The following is a 27,958-nucleotide window of genomic DNA, read 5'->3' as shown; positions in this document are numbered from 1 at the left end:
TTAGCTTTCTTTATCAACGTTTTGCATCTGATTTGCTTATTTTCTTCATTTGGGTCCTTTTTCCATTTTTTGAAGGACATTCCCCTGTATCATTTAATGTCAAATATTATCTCCATTTTTCTATCATAGCCTTTTGGGTAGCAAGGTTACTCGAAAGTACTACCTTTCCCTACCTCCACCTTTCCCGTAAACATAGTATAATCAGAGATATTGATCGGATGAATACTTACGTTAGACCACAGGCCTACAGATTTAGCTACAAAGAAAAAAATCAATTCTAGCAGATTATGAACTCTCCAAACACCCTCCAAGGCATCTTTTAAAATTATTCCCCTCCCGACTCTCATCTCTACCCCTACTTTTTGATCTAATTTCCCCAGAGTCACATTCATGTCCCCCCCCCAATAATGAAATCCCCTATCCCTTTCTGTTTAATAATTTTAAACACATCAAAAAAAGAACCCTTGGTACCCATTGGAACATAAACATTAATGTAAATTCCCACTAATCAATTCTGCCCACCAACCATACGTATCTTCCCATAGTATCCTTCCCAGTATCATATGCTACTAATGGAATAGTTTTATTTATCAGTACGGCAACCGCCCTCATTTTGGACTGCCACCTTAGGAGTAGTATATTTAGTCCAATTCCTATCTTTTAATTTTTGCATTTCCCTTGGGCCCAATTTGAATTCTTCCAGTAGGGTGACATCCAATCAGTATCCACTTCCTCTTAAATCAAATGATTTACCCCTCCTATATTCCAGCTTGCCAACTTATATGAGCGGATTTTAATAGAAGAAACCCAGGACAGATCAATATCCCATTTTATCATTTATTAGATTTAGGAGCTCATTTTCAAAGCACTTAGCCTCCCAAAGTTCCATAGAAACCTATGGAACTTAGCCTCCCAAAGTGCTTTGAAAATATGCCTCTTAATATACCACGTTTTTTATACGTCAAAGCAGTGTACATTAAAATTAATAGAATTAAAAGCAGACCTCCATAAAAAGAGCTTCATCCTGGACCTACACTCCCCCCCCCCCCAATTTTCCCCGCCATCTCAGTACTCAACTTCCTTTGCCTCCCGCCTCCCCAATGTAGTTTACTTCTCCTCAGTCATGGCCAAAGCCTCAAATATATCACAGTACCACTATATGGCACCGTCAGTCTTGAGAGTATCACAATATTAGTCTCAAATCATTGGTGCTCATTGCATACCATCCACCGGTTTAATCTGAAAATCCGGAGTTGTAGCATCCCCGTTCTCATAAGGTTTTGGTTCAAAGTAGCTTACACTTTACATTCTGGTTGAAAATTACGACGGTTTGCTGCTTGGCCATTTTAAAAACATAATCCACTTCAGTGAAACAAAATAATTTTACAATGAAAGCCTGTGGTGGATGGTTGTGATCAGGCCACTGGCGCACTTCTCAGTAGACCCTCCAAGCTTATATATCGGAGCTGCTGGTGATTCTGGAAAGCACATGCTCAGTATTTTATAGATGAACTGCCTGGGCTGACAGCCTTCCATTCCTTCAAAGTATGCCATATATTCTAAGGTTTGATCATCCAAGTCGTCAAGCTTGGACATCAGCAACTCTAGCTATTTATGACATGCTACAGCTTGCTCCCTGTCTTTCTCCTGGCCTACCTCTACCGTGTGCATGCGGCTTTCTAGTTCTATTTTTTTCTGTAAGAGAATCTAACTTCAATTCTACCTTGGTCACCGCCATGTCAGCAATCTCCATCTTAGCTGATCTCAATTCTTGAAGAACAAGTGTAAGTACATCCTCTGATTCTCTGGGTCCTGAGGGGTTTGCAAATTCCTGGGGAAGCACTTCCGGCAGATCTCTTTCTAACTAAAGCCCCAGACTTCAGGGCCTTTCTTGTATACATTTCTCTTAATAGTAGGAGTGCTCTTTGTTTTAAGCATGCACGGTATTCTAGTAGCTCCCGAGATAGCACCTTACACTGCTAGCCTTTAACCAACTCCATCGGGTGGCAGTGGCACCAAAAACCGAGGGTGAACAACAGAGGGGATACGGAGCGATCTTACATAGAGGCTCAACCAAAAGTCCAAGACCTCTCCTTCTTGTTAGCAACCCTTCAGGCGTGAGCAGGAGGGCAAGCCTAATGCTCCAGGCCTAGCAAAATTCAAACTTTGGAGAATGACTACGTAAACCTCTGAAGTTCTCTCTGTCTCCACCTACTGGTAGACGGACATAACCAACAAGTCTCTGGACTGATCTGTGGGATGCTATTGAATGGTGTACTGGCCATGTCTCCTCTAGAGTTGGAGGTGGGGTGAGAGGGTTAATGGGAGTACAGAAGGTGTGGGGTACAGGGATATTTCTCATAGGAGGTGGGGTGATGGAGTACGGGCTACAGGCTGAGTCTCCTCTAGAATTCGGTGCTGCACTTGCTGCCTCCTTTCCTCTCTCCTTTTGGGCTGGCTCAGATGCTCCCGCCTGGTTCCTCCACCCTTCACACAGCTTCCTCCAACATCTCCTCATGATTGCGTTTCTCCAGCTCAGAAAGCCTGCCCCTCCCCCCCCAGGGGAATGACCAGTGAGCCTGGCATACAACCATAGAATTCTGAACACTTGCTGTACAAAGTGTCGGGGAAATGCGGCCAAAGTGTCACTCGCAGCAGCGGAGACAGCATAGAAACAGGGAAAGCAACACGGCACCTGCAGGACCCAAGGGAGGGTGTGTCTGGGCAGGAATAGGGTGAAAAGGTGCAAGAAGCGGTGCTCATGCGGTGAAAGTGAAAATGATACAATGCCAAGTTATAAAAGCACTTTCACTATGCATGTATATGAAAAGTTTGTTTGATTTGTGTGCAGTGCAGAAATACCCAGGCACTGACACGTGATGAAACTGAAGCTCTCTTTTGATTGATGGAATAGGAACATTTTCACTGATTTATTTATAGAGCCTTTCGGCTAGATCTGTGCACTTTGTGTTATATGGTTAAAATTTAACAGCCCATTGTTATTCTAGAAAGAGTGCGTAGCATAGTTTCAATATTTACGGGAAGCAGGTACAGAGGGTGGGGGCCTGAGTTACACTACTTTCACCTGAGAAATGACAGCCAGAGCCACCCACAGAGTAAGCAAGACTACAGCAGCCCTGATGGCTTGTGTTAATCCTGAGCAAGGCAAAAGGCCTGTGGTCACATACAAATTAAAGTTACTTCTGTGACCTGAATAACTTGAGGGATATCCTCCCCGAGGTCATCAGATATTCCACCTGACCAGCACGCACTTCAGAGGCTTGAACTGTGACTTGGAAGCCTCAGAGCATCGAGATAACATTCACAACGGGGAAGGCAACTTCTGTGGTTCTCCAACGCTACCATCATCCTAGGTGAAAACTGCTCCTGGAAGATGAAAATTACTAGAGATACAGCACTTCCTGGGGATGCACTACACGTGCATGGGCATGTCTGATACATCAGCAGAGCTGCACTTGGAAAACACTGTGCATGGAGATTAGAGATTTACCAACAATACATTTCCAGATAAATATTCACAATCACTAGGTGCTGATAAGAAACCAGGCTGCTTCCCCATCACCTGCTTTCCGCTTGTTGAGAGCAGAACATCCATGGGGAAGAGACCTTCACCTCATACTACATTCTCCGCTTCTGTGCAGAGCACACCTAGCAGGCAATTTACAAACCAGCAATCTGGGTATTCTTGTTGATTAAATAATGAGACCTAGTTTCATCTATCAGGTGTCCACATCCCACACAGCAGTGCAAAGCACATGTCTACCATTCCATAACACACAGCTCCCAATGATCTTACAAAACAGGGTAGTCATCAATAATTTTATTATAAAAACACATTAGAAACACAATTAATGCAAAGTTTTACTGCTCTTCACAGCCATAACAGACTAAAAGAACCCTCCCAAAGCACTGTATGACGGTAGACGTCAGATTTGTGGAGCAGTAACATACAGACATCAAACAGGATCCAGCTCCGAGTCCATACACAGTGAAAATACACCTTGCACTGCCTCCCTGCCCTTTCTCACTGGCTCAGGATGGAAATGGAGCTGGCCTGGACCTTGGAATCCTGCTCCCCCTCTGGTGCTCAGATACAAGCTGGGTCTCGATTGTACAGGATCTGTCAAAAACTCAGTAGGCTGGGGGCACTGTCTTTTATTAAAGTACATGATGGAGGAAGTGCTTTATTCTTCAGCATGTGAAAAAAGTCAGAACTGGCACCTTTCGAACCACAAGGTCCAGTCACAGGCCATCTCAGCTCCTTCTGATTTTCTGAGAAGGCAGAAAGCAACGCTAAAACCAAACCAGAATGTTGGAAATACCATGGCTGTGATCTTCCTACATTATTTGCTTTTCATGAGAGTAAGCCGCCTGCATCTAGCAGTGACCTACTCATAAGTGTTAAGTCCACACTGTCAATCTTTCATTTGCAAAGTTCAGTCTCTGGTCATGACTCAACACTTACAAAGCTTGTCTGAATTTGATGGTGATACTGGGAGAAGAGAGACCAGGGTGACCATGAAGTTGCACATAGAAATGAAAAACAAAAATGAGGATCGCCTTTGTATCGCTCCATGGTGCGACCGCACCTCAAATATTGTGTTCAATTCTGGTCGTCGCATCTGAAAAGATATAGTGGAATTAGAAAAGGTACAGAGAAGGATGAAGAAAATGATGGAGGGGATGGGACAACTTCCCTATGAGGAAAGGCTAAAGCGGCTAGGGCTCTTCAGCTTGGAGAAAAGGCGGCTGAGGGGAGATATGATAGAGGTCTATAAAATAATGAGTGGAGTTGAACGGGTAGATGTGAAGCGTCTATTTACGCTTTCCAAAAATACTAGGACAAGGGGGCATGCGATGAAGCTACAATGTAGTAAATTTAAAACAAATCGGAGAAAAGTTTTCTTCACTCAACGTGTAATTAAACTCTGGAATTCATTGCCAGAGAATGTGGTAAAGGCGGTTAGCTTAGCGGAGTTTAAAAAAGGTTTGGACGGCTTCCTAAAGGAAAAGTCCATAGACCATTTTGGTCTTGGGTAAAATCCACTATTTCTGGGATAAGCAGTATAAAATGTTTTGTACATTTTTGGGATCGTAACAGGTATTTGTGACCTGGATTGGCTACTGGATTGCAAACAGGATGCTGGGCTTGATGGACCTTTGGTCTTTCCCAGTATGGCAATACTTATGTACTTATGTAATATTGTGTGCCAGTGGGGCTCAATGAATCTGCCTGTCTCTCTAAACGGCATTCCACAAAGGCACACGGTGTATAAAATCAAGTCCATAATGACTGAACTAAACAGGAGGGCAAGGGCTGGGAGGCACACCAAAGCAGTACTGGGAATGGAAGCTCAGCTGCAAATCTACAAAACGCAGGAGAAATGGGCCAGGGAGACAATTAAGAAAAGGTCTGCACGCAAACCCTTTTCAGACTGATTCCATTTATCCTTCCATTACTACTTTTATTTTTACCACGATGGCAAGAACAACGCCATGCTTGTAATTCTTATCGATCAGCAATGAGGCTCAGAAATGTAGCAGGCCCCATGTCCGAATTAAGAAAGTTCAAGAACAGCAAACCAGATTAACGTCAGAAACCGTTTCTGTGTTGTGCTCTTAAGGGACAGTTTGACCATTTCTAGAGTATGCTTAACATGAGGTCCATGGCAAGTTGCCATAGCTCTTTGACACAGTGACTCTGTACAGGCACTTCTAGAAGGGAACAAGACAGGAAAATGCAAACTGCAAGGACGTGCCGCTGAAAAAGCAGTAGGCTGGTACTGCAGCGTGTGGCTCTCTACAGTTCTCATGTCTTGAAGCATCCACTCAAACCCTGGAGAAACTCAGTCTGCGGATGCCGCCAGGGAACGCCCAAGCCCCCTCTTCTCTGAGCCACTCTGACCACGGCTCTCTGCGCTTTCTTCTAACCAGTGCTGCAGCCGGGTCACTTTTCTGAGTCTTTTGGCCTGTCCGTCCCACTCTGCCTGCTAGCCTGGATCATACTGCCTTGAGGAAGCCCCTGGTTTAGCTCACTGAGGTGGTTGGTGAGATCAGCAGAGGAGTCTTGTTTAGTCGCTTTGGGGCTGTGAAAGGCCAGACATATTTCCAAACTGGCTTCATTTTTCACTAGTTTCTCAACTCCCGGCTCTGCACGCTCACACTCCGGGCTTCCTTGCTGGGGTGGCATCGTTTCAAAGCCCTCTACGCTCTCCCTCTTTATGCTGCTGCTGGCTAATGGTGCAGATGAGGACAGTGCACTGCTCACCAGGCTGGCTTCTGTGCCCCTTTCTGGGGTTGTTGCAATTCTATGCAGACATTCTTCTCCACCGGTGATTTGCATAACCTCAGATGTGGCCAGCTGGCCTTCAGGTGGCCCCTTTTTAACTGTACTGCTGCTCGTTTCTGCACGTCCCTGCACTGGGCTGCTACCCGAGGCTGCCAGGCCGGATTCAGATGCCACCTTCCTGGGCCGCCCGCGTTTCCTTTTAGGTACTAGCAGTCCTGCTGCAGAGGCTGGATCAGAAGAACGTTTGCCCCCTCTGGGTTTTGGAAGATCGGGCCCGCTCCATTGTACAGCCTCACTGCTCGTGACTTTAGCATCACCTTCTCTCGGGGGAGCCTGCAATTCAGGGATGGGGAAACTGAAGCCTGTTGCTATGCTTGGAAGAAGGTTTACTTGAGTGACTGCAGTCTGCGGGCTGACCAAACGCGCTCCGTTTGCCCTGGGCAGGTGCAGAGCAGAAGCAGTTCCAGAAGGGAAGGGCACAGCAAGGTGTGAAGTGGTAAGTTTAGGGGTGAGTATGGATGAAGAGCAGATCGATGGGCTGCAGCCCATTAGCTTTTCTGCTGGTGAAACTCGAGGCAAGATTGTAGGAAAACGGGCCACCAAGGCATTCACTTGGGAGCTGCTGAGTGACTTCGGAGCTGTCTCGTTCTTTTTCTGCTCAGCTGGCTTGGTGGTGGGATTTGACGCACCTTCCTTCTTGCTCTGTAAGGAAACAGTACAAGCGATCAGGTGAGCCTCTACAAGCAAAGAGCAGCAAGCCCCTGCTGAAGCCCTACACCAAACACCAAGCCAGGCCCACAACCCCTCTCCTTTTCTCACCTGAGCCAGTGTGTCCACGGCCCCTTCTGTGCTCTCAGACTTGCTGTTTCTGGAACCAGCTGGTGGGCATCTCAGAGCTCTCTTCCGACTCTCTGTGGGAATGAGAATAGTAATCAATGACCTGCAAATTCAATCACAAGGCCAGGAGAAGACAGCACCTTAGTAAAACAAGGACCTAGCTTCCAAGAAACAGAAACGCAAAAGACAGAGTAGTAGTATGGAAGAAAGGAAAGCACGTTGACGGAGGGTCTGGTTCTCTCCGGGTGATCTTCCAGCTGTGTTACGTGAGGGCATTTTCTTGTAATGTTGATGGACCGGCCCTGCTCTGGCTGTCCTTAATTGAACTTGTACTACTGGATGGGAAGCCATAGTTGCTAGAATTTAGGTATTATTTGGGACAAAATAGGGCAGGTGGGAAGAGGGTAGACTGGATGCAGGGTTAGGTATAGATCTTAGCTGCTCATTTAGCTGCAACAGTACAGATGCTGGGGGGGGGGGGGGGGGGAGAGGGGAGGGTGAAAAAGCTGTGTAAACCACCTCTTTTTTTTAATTATGAAAGACAATTTAGCAAATAGCATCCTGAACAAACTGGGAGAGAGGAGCAGTACAGCAGTGTCCATCTGCCAAAGGGAGGAAGCAAGGTTAGGTTGGGGCTTCCCTATGCTCTCACCTGGAATGGGGCAGAAGGACGACTTGCCAACATGTCCCAAGGACAAAAAGGAAGAGGTGACCTCCGGCAAGTGGTCAAGCTAGAAGAGGTGACAGATGGGGGATTTTCCGAGAAAGACCAGCTAAGGAGAGGCAATCGGGCATGGACTACATGATCCATTACCTGCTGCCAAATATCATGTTACTATGTCGCCTCTACCGAGAAATCTGTCTTACTTCATTTGTGGGGGGGGAGGGGGGGAGGCAAAGCTGTTTCCTTCAGCTTTGTCAAAACCAAAGCCGAGGGTCTTCATTCTGCAATTTTCCCCTTTTTTATTTCCCTTTCAACTCACTTAATCTACATAACACAGCAACACCTCTCAAGCAACACTTACACACCAGGACTCCGTCCAGATCGTCTACATAACGCAGCAACACAACACCTCTCAAGCAACAGCTACACGACAGAACTCCATCTAGAGCCTCTACATTACACACCAACACCTCTCAAGCAAGGGCCACGTGCCAGAACTCCTTCTTCTTCCAATGGAGGCCTTACATTTGCCACCATACCAAGTCACCTGTTAAGTTTTTAACGTTTCGCTGGATAAAATGAGATGCAATAATCGTGACACACCTGGGACCATCATGGACATGACAAGCTCAGCACTGGCGCTCCGAGGACTAATGATGTGCTGCTGAAGGAGAAACTGAGCCACTTCCACCACATTGTTGAAGGAGCGTTTAAGAATCTTCTCGGCCCAGTGACAGATCAAGGTGCAGGCCGCATCTATCAGCTCCTTATTATACACCTGCACAAGATCCGTCAGCTCCACCTTGTCTCAAGAAGAGAAAGAAACTTTGTTCAGTACTGCACAAGAAATGGGAAACAAGTGCCCGACTCTTTGCTTTTCATTGTCAATAAACAGAGCGATAAAGTGGGAATCTCACCTGTGAAAGGATGACACCTCTTAACGTCTCCATTCTACCTCTCTCTGTAAATGATGCTGAGAGACAGCTGTGGGAAGGACAGGATCCTCAAACAGTCCTTCCTTCCTCAGCTGTCAGTCTTCCCATCTTTTTCATATTAGCTTGCAACATCTCCTTGAACTCATTACCAGAGAATGTGATATCAGTGGTTAGCGTACCTGGGTTTAAAACAGGTTTGGACAAGTTCCTGGAGGAAAAGTCCACAGTCTGCTATTGAGACAGACATGGAGAAGCCACTGCTTGCCTTGGGATTGTTAGAATGGAGTGTTTGGGATTCTTTCAGGTACTTGTGACCTGGATTGGCCACTGTTTGAAGTAGGAAACTGGAATAGATGGTCCATTGGTCTTAGCCAGTATGGCTATTCTTATGTTCTACATGGCTGCCATCCTTTCTCATACAACCGAACACACAATGCAGAGCACCCAATAGCCTACGTTATAAAAAGTGAGGGCAGGAGCTCTAAAGTGTGGAAGAGGATTCATCTTTAAAGAATAAAAATGTCAAGGTCCAACAGAAGCCTTCCAGTCTCTGATATAACTACAGAATGCTTCTGAAATAAAGGCTGATGTAAACAGCGATGCTTGTTTAATTAGAAACAAGAGAGCACACAGAAAGCACAACACACAAGCAGAGAGGTACAGACAGGGAAGAACAGCGTACAAACATGAAAAACCAGATGCAGAGGCAGAAGAAGCCTTACAGACTTACGTTGTCTGTAATTTTGAGGTCCAGGCTCGGAAGCGGAGGCATGCTGACCACAGTCTTCCTTCTGATACCACTGTAACAGTATGTTTGGACATGTTAAGGAACTGCAATTTAAGGATTTTTCTTCTGGTGAGAAGGACATGTATTATATGAAGTAGACTGCTGGGCTGGCCCCAGGGCCCTCTCTCTACCCAGCCTCAGGTCACATCTGGGCTGGCCCCAGGGCCCTCTCTCTACCCAGCCTCAGGTCACATCTGGGCTGGCCCCAGGGCCCTCTCTCTATCTGGCCTCAGGTCACATCTGGGCTGGCCCCAGGGCCCTCTCTCTCTACCCGGCTTCAGGTCACATCTGGGCTGGCCCCAGGGCCCTCTCTCTCTACCCAGCCTCAGGTCACATCTGGGCTGGCCCCAGGGCCCTCTCTCTCTACCCAGCCTCAGGTCACATCTGGGCTGGCCCCAGGGCCCTCTCTCGCTACCCGGCTTCAGGTCACATCTGGGCTGGCCCCAGGGCCCTCTCTCTCTACCCGGCTTCAGGTCACATCTGGGCTGGCCCCAGGGCCCTCTCTCTATCTGGCCTCAGGTCACATCTGGGCTGGCCCCAGGGCCCTCTCTCTACCCAGCCTCAGGTCACATCTGGGCTGGCCCCAGGGCCCTCTCTCTCTACCCAGCTTCAGGTCACATCTGGGCTGGCCCCAGGGCCCTCTCTCTACCCAGCCTCACATCTGGGCTGGCCCCAGGGCCCTCTCTCTCTACCCGGCTTCAGGTCACATCTGGGCTGGCCCCAGGGCCCTCTCTCTGTACCCAGCCTCAGGTCACATCTGGGTTGGCCCCAGGGCCCTCTCTCTACCCAGCCTCAGGTCACATCTGGGTTGGCCCCAGGGCCCTCTCTCTATCTGGCCTCAGGTCACATCTGGGCTGGCCCCAGGGCCCTCTCTCTACCCAGCCTCAGGTCACATCTGGGCTGGCCCCAGGGCCCTCTCTCTGTACCCAGCCTCAGGTCACATCTGGGCTGGCCCCAGGGCCCTCTCTGTACCCAGCCTCAGGTCACATCTGGGTTGGCCCCAGGGCCCTCTCTGTACCCAGCCTCAGGTCACATCTGGGTTGGCAGTACTGCTCACATGACAGTCAGCCTCTAGGGAAGAAAGTCAGTGTCTTTGACTGCAACTGATGCTGACCAATGAAAGGGTAACACTGCCTGCAGCTGCTGCAGTTATCTGACCACATGCCTCAGGGAATACGGAAAGCAGTGACAAGTGATAGCTTTCTTTAGAGGACAATAAGGTACAGTGACAGCCCCACAGCAACACACACGGGTAGCAAGAAAGGATATTTGGACTGCCCTCTTCCTCCCAGTCTTCGGGCTTTGATGTTTGGAAAAATCTCTCTTATGATCTTCCCAAAGTTAGCTGCGCTCAGAGGACGACAACGAAGATTATCACAGTAACGCCTAGAAAAGAAGTGAAAGGCAAAGACGTTTACTCATCTGCTTCATGGAAGCCAAGTCTGCAAAGCTCCAGCCTCCCTCTGCTTTTAATCATTAGGAAAGTTGGAGGCCTCGAGCATCAACAAAAACCAGGCATGCCGATGTCCCTCACTCCCACCCTGCAGCACCCCGTTATTCCAGTACTGAGACCCCCCCACACACACACAGCTCTGCCAATGCCCCTTATTCACAGTTCAGTTTTGAGCTACAGTACTGGTTATTACAGTGGGTGGCTAACTTATCCTGCTTTCCATGGACAGAATGTCTGCAAAGGCCCTTCATGACCACACATCCTCCTTTGTAGGTTCAGCTGATCTGGGATCAACAAATGTGCTGTGGGTTCTTAGAATTACACACTCACTTGTATGCTTCATATACGTCTTGTTTGGGCAAACAGGTGTCCGTGTGTTCCTCCAGGTGATTGCGGATCCAGTTATAGGCATGCATGTGCTCCGAAGTGTTCAGAGTGCTCAGGTCCAAGCTGCTGAGGGGAGAGGAGCAGTGAACAGTCCTCAGGTGCTTCAGTCTGTTCGACACGTCATTGTTTGTTTGAGTTTTTAAAAACGGGATCTGTAACTAGAAAACCCCCTACCTAACCTGATGCATCTCAGAAAAATATCCCTGAACTTTCTTTCCTGTCCACTGCACAGAGGTATTGCGTCCTCTTCTAATTCTCTGATCCCTTGAAATGGGGATACACTTGTATTTAGCTCACCCATTCCTTCTGCTTCTCCACAAGGAGGCGTCAGGGAGACTGTACGTGCTCAACGAGAGAGATGGGAGCCAAGTAGTGTATTTTCCAATGACCCCCCATTTGATGGAGAGAGTACCCAGGAACTCACCTTCTGTCTGCTGTGCTTGGGCCTGAGGGCAGCTGGAGATACAGGTAGAGCTTTTCATTATCTGAGAACTTGGACACGTCATGCTGCAGTAAAAGAAGAGAGAATGTGAGAAAGCCCAGGCTATGGTGCAGATGCCACGAGCAGCGGGGGTCCAAAGTCATCCACTGCCAGCATTCTAATGTACTCCACCAGAAGTTTTATACTGCTACAACCCAACAAGAGGCAAAACGGAGGAATTGGGATTTTACTTGCTAAATTCCTTTCCTTGAGTCCCAGGAAACAAACTAGTGCAAAACGGAGTTCCAATGTTTGTGTCTTTCTCACAGCAGTGGTTCCCTGCCCTCGTTTCGCAAGAAAGACATTTATAGAGTGGTTGCCTAATTCCTGTATGTTGGAAGACCTTTGTCCTACTGTTCTTGGGCTTTAAAAACAGTAATGGACCTCTGATGCAGCTTTATTAGACAAAATGTGGCCACGTCATGCATATTTTTATTTATAAACGTTGGAACTCCTTTTTAGACTACTTTGTTTCCTGGTGCTATGAGTTGCTTCCATTTTGGTAGGTTAGCACCCGTCTCCTTGTTTATTTGGTGCTTTCCTCGAGTCCCTCCAGACCAGTCCAAATCCATGGGTTTATGCTCTCCTGCCAGAAGATGGAGACTGAGAATCACTGGTTTGAGGATGTGGCCCTACCTATATCAGGACCTATGTCTACTGATAACCAGGCCCATAAACACCAGCTACTTCAGGAGAGTCCTACTCTCAACTCGTCCAACCTTATGAAGGAATTCTTTGCTCTGGACCACTTTGTAATGTACGATGTGTCTACACAGGGATGAGTTCTGGACTGGTCTGGAGAGACTCAAGGAAATTAGCAGGTAAGAAACATAGTAACAAGATGTTTATCTAATTCCTCCTTCTTCTTAGTCTCTCCAGACCAGTCCAGATGTATGGAAAGCAAGGATCAGAGTCGAACCTTTCCAACTCCTACTGATATTAGGCTTTAAATGTTTTGTTCTGGATCTAAAGTATTGGTAAATATAACTTCAGATCCAGGACAAAGATATAAAATGATAAACTTACCATCTATTATAATGTTTTAAGTTTTTATTTTGAAGCTGGAGTCAGAGTTGGTACATTTTTACTGACTCTACCCAAAATTGCTTCCAACTCTGACTCCATAGCCCTGATGGGAAATACTAAAAGCAGTGCTTGGCAAGCTAGCTCCAAAACCTGCTGGGCCTGAACATTCAGCCTGTAAAGATGGCCAATGGAACGAAGAGTTACCCATGTGGTCGCTTTACACATTTCTCGCAGAGGTACCAGGGTGTGTTCCATTCAGGATGATGCTTGCGGCGTAGCTGAATTAACCTTCTGAACCAGTGGTGCCCCCACACCCACAAACTATGTATGCTGCTTTCTTAATCCACGAAGTTACCATCACCTTCTACTCCGCCTCTCGTGTTCCTGGGCTACTGAACAACACAAAGAGCTGGTCTGATTTATGCAATTCTTTACTCCTCTTTAAGTAGGACTACAGTGTCTGCCAAATATCCAAATGAAGAAAACCTGGCATCCTCCCACAGCCTCCCTCCTTTCAAAACAAACTGATTAATATGAAAGGGGACACCGTCTTGAGCAAAAAGGAGGAAAACTGGTCAGATTATTATTCTTTCCTTGGACATTTCCAGAAAGGTCAACTGGCAAGAGAGCCTGCAAATCAGAAATTCTTTGAGCTCAACAAATTGCCTCCAGAAATACTGCTTTTAAACTCGTATTTGTAATAGATGCCTCCCGAATAGGCTCAAATAGGACCTTCACCAAGTAACAAAGAATAAGGTTGAGATCCCAAGGAGGAACCGCCAGACGCCGAGGGAATCAGATTTTCTTCACCACCCTCAAAAAATATCCGACGTCTGGATATGATGACAATGTGTGCCCCTGCACTGGCTCCCTATAACATGCAATGGTCACCATCTGTACCTGCAAGGAATTTAAGGCCTAAACCTTCTCTAGACTATCCTGATGGAAGGCCAGTGTATGCCATAAGAGAATGAAGATGGTGTAGACCTTGAGTTCTGATACCAAGACTCAAAGATCCTCCACACCCGGACATACGCTAGGGAGGTTACTCTCTTCCAGAAACATTGCAGAGTTGAAATCACTTGGACAGAATATCCCTTTTTGTTTGCTCTCAGCTTGGACTTTTTGACAAGCCATGAATGCTGTAAGCCACAATGGAGACATACCTGGCATCCAACTTGGTCACTGACAGAACAGGCCTTTTCCCTCCATGAAGTCTGAATATCACGATCTTCTTAGCCAATCCAGAGCCACCAGCACCACGAAGCCGGATGAGTCCCCACTTTCTGAATCACCCTGTCAGGGACACAAGGGAACACATACAGGAGTCTGTCTTGGGGCCAACGCTGTACCGGAAAGGCTACCCCCTCTGATCATCATTCCTTCCTGCAACTAAAGAACCTAGATATCTTGCCATCAAGTCTATGACTGGGTTCCCCCAGTGCTGGATTATGCATTCAAAGACTGTGTCTGCAAGCTGCCTCTCCCCAGATCCAACATGTTCCTACTTAACAAGTTCACCCAAATGTTTGCTACTCTGGCCATATGCACTGTTGATAGAGCTGCCACATGCTTCTCTGCCCACTACAGAACCCATCTTCTTCCACTATCTGCCATCGCTTGATGCTCCCTTGGCAATTACATACAATGCTACTGCAGCTGTACTGTCAGAAAATACTTGGACCACATTGTGTCACACCAATGAGAGAAAAAGCATGAAGCACCAGCCAAACTGCCTTCATCTCCATGTAGGTGATGGTCACTTTGCCTCCTCCAACTACCATCGGCCTTTGTTCAGGCAATGAGCCTTCCAACCGCTCAAACTCACATCTGTCATTACCTGAATATGCTCTGGAACCTACAGGTCCACTCTGTACAACAGCCACCGAGAGAGACTGGAACTCATGCACAGATGATACAGCTAGGCAAATCACCAGGATAAAAAGGACCTCTGTAAAGGAAAGAACTAAATCCAAAGCCACGACCATCAAACCCAGAAGTTGGAGATAATCCCAGGCCCTGGGCTGGCTCAATTTGAAGAGACCTCATTCTTGCAACCTCAAATCCAGCATTCTCTCATTCGTGAGAAACACCTTTCTCAATGCGGTGTCAAAAGGGGTGCCCGGGTACTCTAGCAATTGAGACAGATCCAAACTGCTCTTGGTGAAATTGATGACCTATCCCAATTCTTAGATCAATTGCACCACCAGGCCTCCTCACGCTCCTGGAAAGACTTTGCCCAGACCAGATAGTCATCCAAATAGGGGTAAACCAACATCCCTTGCTTCTGAAGCACAGCCGCTACCACTACCATCACCTTGGAGAAAGTTCTTGGAGCCATAGCCAAACTGCTTTGATCTAAAGTTGTTCTCGTAATACAGCAAATCACAAATACTTGTGCTACTTTTGAATGGGAATGTGCAGATTGAAATCCAGGAAGGTTAGAAACTCCCCTTGCCATATGACAATGATTGCCAACCTTGAGGTCTCCATTACGAATCCTGGCACTCTGAAGGTCTTGTTGACCTGTCCAACATCAGCCAAACATGCCATTCTTCTTGGGAACCACAAAAAAAGGACTATCTTTTACATCCCTATTCATCTGGTGGAACTAGCTCTACTGCTTCTAGTTGTAACAATCTTTGCAGCATAGACCTGACTGACTGCACTTTTTTAGAGGAACAACAGGGGGATTCCATAGAAGCATCAAAAAAAAGGATGATGAACATTTTCAAGTGCATGTCCTTCGTGGATGACATCTAGGACTCGTCGGTTCAAGATGATCTGGGTCTATCTCTGATAAACCTCATCATTGCAGATGTCCAACCACCTGAGACACTAAAGTATGAGCCCTCAAACCTTCGTTGGGAACTACAGATATCTCTTGTGCCACCTACTCTACCACCTTTCCAGTCTCTCTGAAAGGGTTGGAACCCCAACAACTTTCCAGGATGATCCTGCCAAACTCTGCAAAACAACTTGTCCCTCATGGAATGTCCCTGGCAGCCTCAGAACTATGGACACTCCTAAAACATTCACCAACCTCTCCAAATCTACTCCAAATATGAGCTTCCCTTTAAATGGAAGATTACTGAGCCGCATTCTAGGTGTCATGTTTACCCATTAATTTCTGAGCCAGAGCAGGCGGCATGCCATCAGCACTGTTGCCATATTCTTTGCCCATGCTTGAATCAAATCATATGTCTGCCAGAAGCGTGGACCTTGCTTCCAATCATGCTGCTTCCATACCCCTTCCGAAGAACCTGCCAAGAGGGCCCGCTGGCAATCCCTGAGTCCAATGAAGGCAGGCAAAACTTGCCATGTAACCTCCACGAATTGTTGCTTACAAGGCCAATGCCTACATTTCAAATGTTGGTTTCAACAAGGCCTCCATCCAATAGTCCTGGGGATTCTTGAGCGCTGTTCCATTGGGAATGCTTTGATGGGCTTCCAGATCCCCAACCCCAGTATTGGATGTTTTAAGATCCTCAACACTATGAACACTTCCATGAAAGGAGATACTAATTCATCTCTGTGGAAAGGTCTGACCACTGACACAGCCTCTCCTTCTGGAATGCTCCCTTCTTCCAGGGATTCCTCTGAGGGCTCTACTAGTGACCCTGAGCCCCCTCTTGACAATTCAGTGAGCCTACTGACATCTGAGAGACTACCTTTTCCTGCTCTTCTTCAAGTTCTCTCCTGGGCCTCTTACTTGAAGATGGGGCTTCCTTGCGTTGTCCTGCGGAGACCTTCTCCTGGGGACCTAAAAAAGCATGGTGCATGAGCAGAACAAATTTTTGGGAAAACTCAACACCTGCTCCAGTTTCATGCCTCCCCACCAGGCTCAGTTTCAGGAGATCATCCAGTTGAGTATGTCCAGCTTCTGAGGCCAACAGGATGGCAGTGGTTCACACCAAAACTCACTCCTTCCACATCCGTAAAAGCCTCCTTCATCTGCCCTACTCCCATGGAACTGCTACTATGTATGCTTTTGCCACCACTGCCTGCAAGTATCTCCCCTCTGACTGTAAATCACTGGTGTTCATCACATGTGCAGCAGCAGCCTGACATGCCAACACTGCTATGACTGCTGCAAGCGCACAGTGTCAGCAGCACTCGACCTAAGCTGCCATATCAACCACTCTTCCCAAAGCTTATTGCCAACGCCTCTTTCTGTACCAACGTGTGCAGCTGATCCCCTGAAGTGACCTTGTTTTCACAGCTGTCCCAGGAAAAGTCAGCACTGCCTTACCGTGCCACCAGGTTCTTCACCTCTGGTCTTCTCCCAAAAGGAGGAGAGGACAGGACCAACTTCAGGCTAAGCATGGGACAAGAAGGGGGTAGAGGGATCTGGCACCACCCCCCAGGCTGTTAGACCATCCCCAGCTGATTCTAGCTGTCATGTTACTTTCTCCCTTGTCTTCAAGTTATTATTATTATATTTATTTTTTAAATGTATTAATTAGGAGGACGCTGCACAGGTCTATCTCACACACCATCTGCTGAAGACTGAGAACTACTGGCTGGCTGTGGGTTGCACAGATCCTTATAGAAGGTCAGATCATCAAACCAGTGGTTCTCAGTCTCCATCTGCTGGCAGGAGAGCGCATCTGGACTGGTCTGGAGGGATGATGAGGAAATAAATGCTCTATTAACCTGACATCCATGAGTCACTACAGGGATCTGATAAGCTCCTCCCTTTTTAACTTACTTTTCTTTATGGGCACATAGCTCTGCTTCCTTTATAAATTATCACCTACATCCACGCCCTCTTTTCTGAACACACTAAGAAAAACCTGGCCTAGTCTCTCATCACCTCCCACTTAAGACCACTACAACCTGCCCCTCACAGCTCTCCCACTAAGCTATCTCATTCCATTACAATCTATCCAAAATTGAGTTGTAGAACTTTATCTTCCCACACTGTCATTACGTTCACATAACTCCTCTTTTCATGTCCCTACACTGGCTTCCTTACCACTTCTGTATACAATTTCGGCTTCTCCTACTCACCTAGAAGTGCATTCGTTCTGCAGCTTCTCATGACCTCTCTGTTCAAATCTTCTTATGAGTTCCACGCATCAGGAGAACACTCCTACCTATGCCCATCTCCTCTATCACCAAATCCTGCCCTGCTACATGCCTGGAATAGACTTCCTGTGGTGAATCCTGAACCCTGTCTGACCATCTTCAGGTCCCACCTGAAAACCGAGGCTAATTTTAAATTTCAAGCCCTGGGCTCTGTGTTTAACATATGAAGTTCCTGACACTACTTGGCTTGTCTGTGTATCTTAACTGGAGAGTAAGCTCCATGGAGGCACCCTGGCTCAATGCTTAATATATTAAATTTCTGCTGCCTCTTGTCTCGTCTGCGTATCGTAACTGGAGCGTAAACTCTACTAGGACTAGGGGGGCACACAATGAAGCTATTAAGTAGTAAATTTAAACAAATTGGAGAAAATATTTCTTCACTCAATGTGTAAACTCTGGAATTCATTGCCAGAGAATGTGCTAAAAGCAGTTAGCTTTGTAGGGTTTAAAAAAAGGTTTGGGTGCTTTCTAAAAGAAAAGTCCATAAGTCATTATTAAAATGGACTTGGGAAAATCCACTGGAGAGGCAGCATAAAATCTGTTTTACTGTTTTGGGATCTTGCCAGGTACTTGTGACCTGGATTGGCCACTGTTGGAAACAGGATGCTGGGATAGATGGACCTTCGGCCTGTCCCAGTATGGCAACACTTATATTCCTAACTCCATGGAAATACTCTCTCTCTCTCTTCTGTACATCTGCTTTTTTGGGTGCAAACTGGTGATCTAAGTGGGTTATAAATCCAAAAACATCAAATAAATATGTCTGTCTTGCATCCCTACAGAAATAAGAACAAGGGGAAGAGGGGCATCGGGTTTAGGACCCAAGCCTGAGTGTTTCACACTGTGTGCACAATGGCTTTTCTTCCACAGGTTACACTTACCAGAATGTTAAGGACTTTATTCTGCACAGGTTTACTGTTGAAAAAAAGTAAATAACAAAAAAAAAAATGGTGTGGGATATTTATTGATTACAATTTGCAAAGCACCACAATTCAGTTGAAAGCTGAAAATTTGCTGTGGCTATTAGCATACATTAAGTGCCCTGCTGCCAACGTTATTTCTACAGCCGGGGGTGGCCTTTAGCACAGGCTAAGCGTTAATAAAAACAGCCCAGAGTTTAAATGGACAATGAATCAAGCAGAAAAGGATGTAACACGAGACAGTTAATGCCCAGGATTATACAGCATGAACAGCGCCTGTGGAGAAGGATGGTTGGCCTCAGAAACAGTGGATATAAAGTACTGAGAATGATGTATTTTCTGATTGTGTTTTATTATATTATATTATCCTGTACAGCTGGTTTTTCATGTTTTACACTTTTGCTGCAGTAGTTACTTGACTTCTATTTGCTCTGACCCTTTGGGGGGGGGGTGTAGCTTGCCTTAGAGTTCAGGCTGATACACAAATTAACCCCCCCCCCCCCTGTTCACTAAAGCTTAGCTCGAGTTATCTCCAGCAGGGCCCATTTTATTCCTATGGGCCCTGCAGCAGATAACTTGAGCTAAGCTTTTGTAAACAACCCCCTAATTGTGAAAAGTTCAGACAACGTTCACTCGTGTTCCCCGCATGCCACCCGGAGGTTTCTTAGGGGATTTCAAATGCAGGGAACATAAAACTCCACTTGCTAATGTAAAGTTTCTTTTGATTTTTACTTTGCTGAATACTTTGGTACAGTTTCTTTCTATAATTTATTTCTAATGCACTACTTTAGTACAGCATTTTGATTCTTGTATTATAATTATATTGTTTGAATGTCATGTTTTTGTGCTTATTATCTTGAGTATATTTTTTGTACACGGTCCAAAATTGCACAGTATGATATATAACCTTTTACGAAGAAGAAAGCTCCACAGCGTTCACTGCTACTGGTGCTAATCATTTCTACAGTGTTACCAGACATAGTCAGCACTGTACACATTATATGCAGGTACTTTCTCCATCCCTAGAGGGTTCACAGTCTAAGTTTTTGGACCTGGGGCAATGGAGGGTTAAGTGACTTGCCCAGGTCACCAGGATCAAAGCCCACTGCACTAACCATTAGGGAAAGGGAAGGGAAATGGGACTTGATATACCGCCTTTCTGAGGTTTTTGCAACTACATTGAAAGCGGTTTACATATATTCAGGTACTTATTTTGTACCAGGGGCAATGGAGGGTTAAGTGACTTGCAGGAGCTGCAGTGGGAATTGAACCCAGTTCCACTGCAGTAACCACTAGGCCACTCCTCCACTTATTCCACCAATAAGAGCCAACCTCATCAGTGATGTCACAATGGCTTGATTGCCCGATACTTGGCTCAGATATTGTGATGTCATAAGAGAAAGGGGGAAAGGGAAATGGGACTTGATATATACCGCCTTTCTGTGGTATTTTGCAACTACATTCAAAGCGGTTTACATATATACAGGTACTTATTTTGTACCTGGGGCGATGGAGGGTGTTAATATGGAACATATGGGACATGCTGGACATGACCATAGGACAGGCTGAATAATAGCCTGCATGATTGTGTGTTAAGCTAGGCCTCAAAAGGTTAAAAAGGACAAACAGTAAAGTGCTTGAAATTGTACATTCACTGAAATGCTTATGTGAACAGATGTTCTCTTGAGGACCTTGCAACATGGGCTAACAAGGAAGTGAACGTGGTTTGCTAGCAGTTTACTAAGGAACCGAAATATGATTTCATTAGAAAATGGTTTATAGACTCTGATGATTTAAGGGAAATGTTGAGGTAGTGCAACAGGTGGTAAGGAGTAAACAGAACCTGTGGTTACAGGAACATTTATGTTGCAAGTGTGAATGACCCTGACTGAATATTATATCTAGTCCTGATATCGTTATGTTATGTTGATCTTTCAATCCACTTCCAATCCAATATGATTTACTTATGCACTCTTATATTTGTAATAATTGTAAAATTATTATTCCGTTATTATGATTGCTTTGATATTCTATGTACCCATCTGTATCTATATTTGGAAATTCTTATCCTATAATGTGTACATGTTGCTAGAACATTTTGTAAGCCACATTGAGCCTGCAAATAGGTGGGAAAATGTGGGATACACGTGCAGCAAATAAATAAATATTAGATTAAGTAAGTTTCTGGTAACTAATTAATGATTCAATGGAAATTCACTAATACTGATACAAAGTAAATTTGATACCAAGTAATTACACAAGAAGCATGAAAATAGAAATACGTATGACGCAAAAACATGTGATTAACAGGGTATATAACTGACAACTGTAATCAATAGAAGTTAGAGAAGTAATACTGTGGATTCCCACTTTGCGGCCAGTTTACCACTCTCATATGAGAAAAGCTTGTGATCTATTCTGATTCGCTGTACTGCCTAATCTGAAATATTCATATGCCAGTGTACCCTTAATTGGTAAGTTTAATAAATGCTTATTTCTCATATTAATAACAGAATTTACAAAGCATTCTATTTGCAGCAGTGGTGGACACTGTTAGTATCTGTATAGAACTGTGTTTATTTACCTAGAAGGAGAACAGACAGGTTGGAGTAATATTCAAGGGTTAAGTGACTTGCCCAGAGTCACAAGGAGCTGCAGTGGGAATTGCACCCAGTTCCCCAGGATCAAAGTCTCTGCTGCACTAACCACTAGGCTACTCCTTCGCTCCCAGATAAAGGACAGAGGGGTTCCGGATGAGGTACAGCTGTTTCAGTTAACTCCGGAAAGGCAGGATGCAGCTGAAAAATAAAGGCCTGCTCGCTTCAAACGATCCTAGGGCTTATCAATGAGGTGTTAACTTTAGATTGAAATTAGGAAGCAAAAGCATCCATGCTCTGTGCAGCAAATTCTTTCTTCTTGACAGGAGTTGGGACTGATCAGTGCAGGTTACAAGCACTGCCCCGAGCAGCCCGGATCTGCTCTCTGAATGACCTTGACCTGCACAGAGAGCGGAAGGAAGGAGCTCAGGTAATTGCTGAACAGTGGAAAAGGGGGGTTAACTTACGAAATTGTATTCCTCAGGTTCTGTAGGAGCGTGTTGGACTCTGCTGCTTCCCCTCCCTTTGAGGAGATCTTGGAAAAGGTTTGTTTTTGAGCCATGAGGTCCGGTTCCTGATTCTCTGCTGGAAGACAATCAAAAGGACGGTGTCCGACACATTTTTCACCATCAGAAATGGTCTTTTACATATGGTTTTGTGCTGAACTACTACCTCTAGCCGTTTTGGCTGAGAAGTCATTAGCGGCTGCAGGGCTGGTGCACTCATTAGGCAGGTCAGGCACCTGCCTAGGGCAGCAACTTCTAGACCAGCTGCAGTCAAAGCAAAACACCAGATGCTGGCAGTTACACAAACTCAAAGAAGCATCAGTGGAAGGTACAGTATTTTCACTGGAAACTGCCCTCTTTGGACCTCATTTTACAACACGAGGAAAGCAATGTGCGGCAAGTATTGTGCCGACAACCCTTCTGGTTTCATCTGCTGCCATTATGCCACTGATTACCTAAGTGGATTACACGGTACAACCAGAAAGAATCAGAATTAACTATCTATAAGAGCATTAAATATAGGCCTGACTGGGTTTTTAAAATCCAATATTGATGTCATCATATAAAGAGTGCTGACAATTTGTCCCACAAAAGTGGACCAGCAAGAGCGTCAACAGATCCTGGTCCTATAGCGCACAAATGCAGAGCCAGGCATATCTATTCTTCACATCTCCCAGGAACAGCAAACAGAAGTACATGTCACCTTACCACTAGATGGACTTATGTGCAACTTTCCGTGTGTAAATAAATACATATACACACACAACAATAAAGATTACCATTTTACAGTTCAATGCTGAATTAGCTACTTTTACAGGATCATTCTGGGGATGAGGTAGCATTGGGGTAATCGTGATTGTAGGGGAGGGTGACTAGGGCTGGGGTGGTCATGATTGCTGTGGGGAAGGATTGGGAGTGGGCTTTTAGTGTTACGCTGTTTATGGCTGCTGTGGGGAAGGGAGAGGAGAGGTAGCGATGAGGTGGGGTGTTCATGATTTCAGGGGAAGGGAAGAGGGGGAGGATTGGGGTGTGGGGGGGATGGGGTGTTGTTTGGAAGCAGGGGGAGGGAGAGGGTGGTGGAGTGTTGGGGTGTGTGGGATGAGATGGTGTTGGGGTGCAAGGGAGAGGGAGGGGTGGGGAAAAGGATAGGGGATGAGATGTGTTGGGGTGCAGGGAAGAGGATGAGGTGGTGTTGGGGTGCAGGGGGAGGGTGGATGGTATTGGGGTGAGGGGAGAGGGTGGGGTGGTATTGGGGTGCAGGGAGAGGGTGGGGGTGGGGTGGTATTGGGGTGCAGAGGAGAGGGTGGGGTGGTATTGGGGTGCAGGAGAGAGGGTGGGGATGGAGTGGTGTTGGGGTGCAGGGGGAGGGTGGATGGTATTGGGGTGAGGGGAGAGGGTGGGGTGGTATTGGGGTGCAGGGAGAGGTTGGGGAACGGGTGGTACTGGGGTGAAGGGAGAGGGTGGGGTGGTGGGGAAAAGGATAGGGGATGAGATGTGTTGGGGTGCAGGGAAGAGGATAAGGTAGTGTTGGGGTGCAGGGGGAGGGTGGATGGTATTGGGGTGCAGAGGAGGGTGGGGAATGGGTGGTACTGGGGTGAAGGGAGAGGATGGGGTGGTATTGGGGTGCAGAGGGTGGGGTGGTATTGGGGTGCAGGGGAGAGGGTGGGGATGGAGTAGTGTTGGGGTGAAGGGAGAGGGTGGGGTGGTGGGGAAAAGGATAGGGGATGAGATGTGTTGGGGTGCAGGGAAGAGGATAAGGTAGTGTTGGGGTGCAGGGGGAGGGTGGATGGTATTGGGGTGCAGAGGAGGGTGGGGAATGGGTGGTACTGGGGTGAAGGGAGAGGATGGGTGGTATTGGGGTGCAGAGGAGAGGGTGGGATGGTATTGGGGTGCAGAGGAGGGTGGGGAATGGGTGGTACTGGGGTGAAGGGAGAGGATGGGGTGGTATTGGGGTGCAGAGGAGAGGGTGGGATGGTATTGGGGTGCAGAGGGTGGGGTGGTGATGGGATTCCCTCTCACCAGCCCCTAAATCCCGAACACCGGGTCCAGCCTGCCTCCGGCCCTCGAACCAGAAGACTCGTTTCACGTGAGAATAACTCAACTGTTATCCCCTCAGTCACGATATGAAGGCGCTGCTAGACCTGTTCACTGCATAGCACCACTATATATCGCGACATCCCGACAGCACAACACGCGCGGCGCCCTCTTACCGCAGTTACGAGTCTGCCGCTCCTTTCACCTACCGTCACCCCGTTTCCGAACAAGCTCGGCCCTGCCCAAACCGGGGGTGGGGGGGAAACCCCCAACAGCGCCAAAGTCGCCGTCTCTGCTTTCCGATTGGTGAGTCTGCGAACAGCCCTTGCATGGTCTTTATTTTGATTGGCTTCCCAGCCTAGTTCACCCAGATACAACATTTTCCAGATTTTCTATTGGTTGGTCAGACAGCGGGACGTTTCCTAACAGGGCTCAAGTTTCACGGCTGCTGAGAAACTTCCGTCACAACATTCAAGGTCGGCTGGCGGCGCGCTCTCCAGGGGAGGCCGGCGCTGGGCGGAGCTCTCTCAAGGGGGCGGGAACTGTCAATAAAGTTATATCGAGACAGGAGACGGCAAGAGCTAATCTGGCTGAAGGCAGAAAGCGCAGCTTGCCGCCATATTTGTACACCCAAAACAGTTGCAAAAGCTTATTAGTCAAAAGCTGTTCCACTTGGATTGGCAGTGCTTTAAAAGGTGGAGGATAAAAATTTTTTTTTAACATATTTGACAGCTTTTGTATTAATTTGAAAGCTTCTCATATGTAGATATATATCATGAAATAAAATTAAATATCACTAAAAAACCCCATCTTAAAAATTATTGTAACATAGTAGATGACGGCAGAAAAAGACCTGTATGGTCCACCTAGTCTGCCAAACAAGATAAACTCATTGTAGCTGGTATTTTGTGCTCATTTTTCTACATTGTCCTATAGAATACAGTACTGCGTGGCCAAATCTCAGTGAGGATATCCTGTTTCCTGATTTGTGCAAGTTAGCTGTTGTTGTAATCTGCCTTGGAAAGCCTGATGTTATAAAGATGGAATATACTGAAATTAAACTCTCCTTTCATTGGGGCACATGGAAACACATCTGCATCTGTTTTGTAGAAGTTTACATTTAGATACACCAATGGATTAGTAGCGCTCTAGAAATGTTAAGTAGTAGTAGTAGTAGTAGTAGTAGTAGTAGTATCAGGGACAAGTGAGTCCAATATTCATTATCATGATTAGGTTCACTTTTATGTGGCCATGTTTTCGGAAAAATTATCGCCAATATTCAGAGAAATAACCAGCTACTAGACACTGGCTTCAGTTAACTCTTTAACGCGGCGCTGACCGCTTTCTGAATATTGGCCAGAACACTTATGGAGGTTGTTTACAAAAGCTTAGGTCGAGTTATCTGCAGCAGGGCCCATAGGAATAAAATGGGCCCTGCTGCAGATAACTCAAGCTAAGCTTTAGTAAACAGGGGAATTAGAACTTTAATTGTGTTCGCCATTTAACTGGTAATCAGTGCCAGAACCGGTGGTGGGAGGCGGGGCTGGTGGTTGGGAGGCGGGGATAGTGCTGGGCAGACTTATACGGTCTGTGCCCTGAAGAGGACAGGTACAAATCAAGGTAGGGTATACACAAAAAGTAGCACATATGAGTTTATCTTGTTGGGCAGACTGGATGGACTGTGCAGGTCTTTTTATGCCGTCATCTACTATGTTACTCTATGTATGTTAGTACAGAAGGAATATGTTCAAATTTGGATACTCCACTAATAATTCGAGCTGCTGCACTTTGTGCCACTTATAATCCAAAAATACATTTACAGTAGTCAAATAAAGGCATTACCGATGCATGTTATCCTGCTCTAAAATGTTTCTCTGATAACAAATCTCTCAATTCTATGTAAAATTTTCAGTTTAAAGAAAATCTTCTTCACCGAAATTCTGAGATGAGGTTTGAAAAAAAGAGAGGACTCTAATATATTGCCTTGTTTATCAAGGATCAGGCGTGATATTCCTTTTAATATAAATATGGTTAATGCTGTTTAGAATTTGATAATCCAATTTTAGCAAAGGGACATTTCAGGAAATTGCAGCTCAGCAACTGACAGTCTTTACTCTAATGCATCCAGGGTGTGTTTGTTTAAAGAATTCAGGCACCTTAAGACTGTAAATAAAAATGTTTCTACTTTCTGATGTCATGCACATTTCACTTCACAAGCAAGGATACCTGCTGAACAGTTTGGATCATCACTGCTTTCACTAGAATGCATACAGTGGATGTGTGGGGCTGCTTTTCCAGTTTATTCACTGGTTTTCTTCCAGGAGTTTTCTTTTGATGTTGATTAGGCAAAGCTTAAAGTGATTTATTCTTGGGAAATGCAAAAAAATGTGTCAGCTAAATGGGAAAGGAAGATTCCCACGATATTAAATACTGAAGTCTTAAACTTTACTGCCCTGCCATTGCCTGATTTGTGAGAAAATGGGAAACCATGTTTTCTATTTTATTCAAAGCAATACTGTACTGTCTTTTGCCTCTGAAATACCGGGGTATCTTGAAGGGGCTGTGCAGAAGCCCAATGTACATTATGGTGGGACCTACTTCCTTGATTACAGAGAGGCATTTAACTTATTTTTGAGCATAAGTGGATTTACTTTCTTCTGCCATTAGGAGGTTGTATAGTTAGGGCTCCTGGACCATTCCCTAAAGCGCCCCCTGCAGGGAGAGACCAGAACTGCAGGAGCTATAAGCTCCTCTATACTGCCTTGCAGTGGCAGAAGTAAGTCCATGCTGGCTGATTTGTGAGAACATGGGAAAAATATATTTTGCTTATCTCTGCAATTAACGTACTGCCTTTTGTCTTTGAAATATTAGGGGTCCTGGCTCTGCAGAACTCCAATGTACTTATGATGGGGCATATTTTCTAGATTACAGAGAGGCACTTAACTTCCTTCTGCCATTGCAGGGCTGTACAATATATGACAAAATATACAGAAGGAGAAGAACTCTTATTTTCCCAAAGGGAAACCAACCTTTTTAAAACAAATAATCAGCAAGAGATTTTATAATGACACTATCTCAATACATGCATGTGTAGGTATGATACCATTTATGAAAGCAGGATATGACATGAATCTCTCCCTGATCATATCCCCCCCCCCCACCTTACTATCGTGATTATTGTAATTCTCCTCCTCCGCTCTTTCTGTCCTGTTTCTTTTTCACTTACCTGTCTCCTCTTCTCTGTCTTTACATAGTCTGTAAGCCGCCTAGCTGGCATTGCTGATGGGCAGGATAGCAAGTCGTGAATAAACCTGAAACATGATTGATCACATTTTATTAGAATTTGGTAAAGCCTATGCTTTCTTCATAGACAGATATATTCCTTATGTAATTTTTCCCTGGCCAAGATATTTTTGTCACAAGATTTTGTGAGTCCACAACACCTGTGAAGAAAGTGTAGGTTTAAAAGTACTACTACTACTACTACTATTTAGCATTTCTATAGCGCTGCAAGGTGTACGCAGCGTTGCACAAACATAGAAGAAAGACAGTCCCTGCTTAAAGAGCTTACAAACTAATAGACAAAAAAAAGCAAATCAAATCAATTAATGTGTACAGGAAGGAGGAGAGGAGGGTAGGTGGAGGCGAGTGGTTACAAGTGGTTACGAGTCAAAAGCAATGTTAAATAGGTGGGCTTTCAGTCTAGATTAAAGGTGGCCAAGTGAACTTGTAAGGGCCAATCTACAGAGGTGAAGGTGAAGCTGACTGACATTTTTTTCGTACCATGACAGCAACGATGATGTCATTTGCAAAATCTGTCTGAAGCTACGCAGGAGGTGAGTTCTGTATCGTGAAACAATGATGATCTTAAATCACATATCAAACAGAAGCAACATATTGATTCCGTGAAGAAGCTTCAGCACCAACAGT

General features: G+C 45.8%; 1 protein-coding gene across 1 annotated transcript; it reads right to left on the bottom strand.

The window, feature by feature from the left end:
• Positions 1-5,151: 5,151 nt before the first annotated feature.
• On the bottom strand, positions 5,152-27,275 carry RFX5 (regulatory factor X5). The gene is made up of 10 exons (XM_030187566.1): positions 27,255-27,275; positions 21,956-22,070; positions 18,853-18,886; positions 11,798-11,880; positions 11,317-11,439; positions 10,803-10,919; positions 9,477-9,558; positions 8,415-8,613; positions 7,130-7,221; positions 5,152-7,012 (listed from the first exon to the last, which is right to left on the bottom strand). Exons 2-10 carry the CDS (start codon positions 22,048-22,050, stop codon positions 5,969-5,971), a joined length of 1,869 nt encoding a protein of 622 aa, XP_030043426.1. The 5' UTR covers positions 22,051-22,070; positions 27,255-27,275; the 3' UTR covers positions 5,152-5,968.
• Positions 27,276-27,958: the final 683 nt, after the last annotated feature.

Source organism: Microcaecilia unicolor, chromosome 14, assembly GCF_901765095.1.
Source record: "Microcaecilia unicolor chromosome 14, aMicUni1.1, whole genome shotgun sequence".
In the NCBI taxonomy this organism is placed as follows: domain Eukaryota; kingdom Metazoa; phylum Chordata; class Amphibia; order Gymnophiona; family Siphonopidae; genus Microcaecilia; species Microcaecilia unicolor.
The sequence above is the reverse complement of the archived record's forward strand: the minus strand, read 5'-3'. Positions and strand labels throughout refer to the sequence as shown.